The sequence below is a fragment of the Penaeus chinensis genome, chromosome 16 (assembly GCF_019202785.1).
Source record: "Penaeus chinensis breed Huanghai No. 1 chromosome 16, ASM1920278v2, whole genome shotgun sequence".
In the NCBI taxonomy this organism is placed as follows: domain Eukaryota; kingdom Metazoa; phylum Arthropoda; class Malacostraca; order Decapoda; family Penaeidae; genus Penaeus; species Penaeus chinensis.
Genome location: NC_061834.1, coordinates 26,692,443 through 26,694,942, shown reverse-complemented (window position 1 = coordinate 26,694,942; position 2,500 = coordinate 26,692,443). Strand labels below are relative to the sequence as shown.

The 2,500-nt window shown below is 29.9% G+C and overlaps 1 protein-coding gene across 1 annotated transcript in view; it reads left to right on the top strand.

Moving 5' to 3' along the window:
• The window catches only part of LOC125033389 (acetyl-CoA acetyltransferase, cytosolic-like), a 9,979-nt gene that overhangs the window by 855 nt on the left and 6,624 nt on the right, over nucleotides 1–2,500 (top strand). Inside the window, exon 2 of the mRNA XM_047624853.1 lies at nucleotides 1,468–1,589. Coding sequence (XP_047480809.1) covers nucleotides 1,468–1,589 — 122 coding nt within the window. The remainder of the gene's footprint in view (nucleotides 1–1,467; nucleotides 1,590–2,500) is intronic.

Below are 2,500 nucleotides of genomic sequence, written 5' to 3'. Positions count from 1 at the left end.
ATCACTTTTCTTGTCCCCAGCCATGCCTTCCATTTATACAGTTTTATGTCATTTTATCTAGAAATGTAAAAATAATATAATAAATATTTCCTTGGGGTCACTAAATAGCTTCCACAATGCTTTACTATGGAATGATGAATATTAGTAAGGGTGACTCTTTCAACATTAGAAATAGTAAATGTGTTGAAACCGTTTGTGATGAGTTGAGATATATAATATACAGTTATATCTCTATAGGCTACATATGAATATTCCAATTATAGACTATGGGATGTGTAAGAATATAGCATAAAGAATACACTTATATAGTAAAATAGTAGTACCCATTATAGAAACAGTCCATGTTTATATAATCTTATTATATTGTTATTATTATTATTATTATTATTATTATTATTATTATTATTATTATTATTATTATTATTATTATTATTATTCTAAAAGTAATAATGATAATGATAATAATAATGATAATGATAATAATGATAATGATAATGATAATAATAATAATAATAATAATAATAATCATAATCATAATCATAATCATAATCATAATCATAATCATAATCATAATGATAATGATAATGATAATGATAATGATAATGATAATAAAAAGATAAATATAGTAATTATGATAATGATATCATCATTATTTTTATTCTTATTGCTCCCATTATTATTGTTACTGTTAATATGGTTATTTTAATTATCGTTATCATCATCATCAACATCAACATCAACATCAACATCAACATCAACATCAACATCATCATCATCATCATCATCATCATCATCATCATCATCATCATCAGCATCAGCATCATCATCATCATCATCATCATCATCATCATCAGCATCAGCATCAGCATCAGCATCAGCATCAGCATCAGCATCAGCATCATCATCATCATCTGCATCATCATCAGCATCATCATCAACATCATCATCAACATCATCATCAACATCATCATCAACATCATCATCAACATCATCATCAACATCATCATCAACATCATCATCAACATCAACATCATCAACATCATCAACATCAACATCAACAACATCATCAACTTCAACATCAACATCAACATCAACATCAACATCATCATCATCAACATCAACATCAACATCAACATCAACATCAACATCAACATCATCATCATCATCATCATCATCATCATCATCATCAACATCAACATCAACATCAACATCATCATCATCATCATCATCATCATCATCATCATCATCATCATCATCATCATCATCATCATCATCATCATCATCATCATCATCAACATCATCAACATCATCAACATCATCAACATCATCATCATGAGCATCATGAGCATCATCAACATCATCAACATCATCATCAACATCATCAACATCATATAAATGATGATGGTGATGATTTGACTATGAAGCTATATCTTGATATATTAATTAATTTTTTCTTTGATCCAACAGGGAAATTTTGTGGTGGCATAGGAGATATGAAGGCTTCAGACCTTGGAAGTATAGTCATAAAGGAAGCATTGGACAGGGCAAAAATTCCCCCTAAAGATGTATCAGAAGTTATTTTAGGACAGGTAAGCAATAATATATATTTTGTATGTATGGACTTGTATGCCAGTTTTATAACAAACACAGTAGTGCATGTGAAGAGGAAATGAAGCAATTACAGTATGAATAGAATGATTATTGTGCCTTATGATAGTACGGTTTCACTTAATGCAGCACTGCACCATATTTGCTTGTCTGTATTTTATTTTTGTTTCCATGCAATCTTTTAAGGTTTGTAAAATACATTGTGTTGTATGCATTGATTATTATAAGTGCCATTTCTTGCATAGTCTCCTTTGCTGATGCAGTCAGTGATATGTCAGGGACAATGTGTAACCTTTTGTTAAAGCTCTATTTATAGCTCCTAAGAATATGCCCAAACTGTCTTGCACCTGAGTGGTTGACAGGCTCTTGTAGTCAATTCTTTATCACTCAACACATTGTGTCAGACTGAGATAAGAATGAAGTTAAAATAGCAATAGTAGAGATGTTTTAATGAAATATTACCATTGAAAGGAAAAGCAAATCAAACCCAGTTATAACAAAAACAGGCATAAAATGAATAATGATAATAAATGTTGTTATTAATAAATGAAAACAAGCATGTCAGCTTGTGTAGATTCAGAAAAAAAACTAAAACATGTCATACAGACAAAGGAATAAATGCATTTGCAGAAGATCTGCTGAGTTAGATTCAAGGTCATATTTTCAGATGAACTGACATGGCAGTTTCATACAAGTAGCCATGGACAAAGATCAGAAACTGTAAACAGAAAGCTATGTAGGCAAACTCTCCCTCTTCTTTATCTTCTATTTGAATTTCTGTTGTTATAATTTTGGTGTTGCACTTTTCCTTACCTTCTAGACATTGTTTTGTCTCTCATATGAAAATTGTGATCGTTGTAAAAATATTCATATGAAAAGCGTTATCATTAAA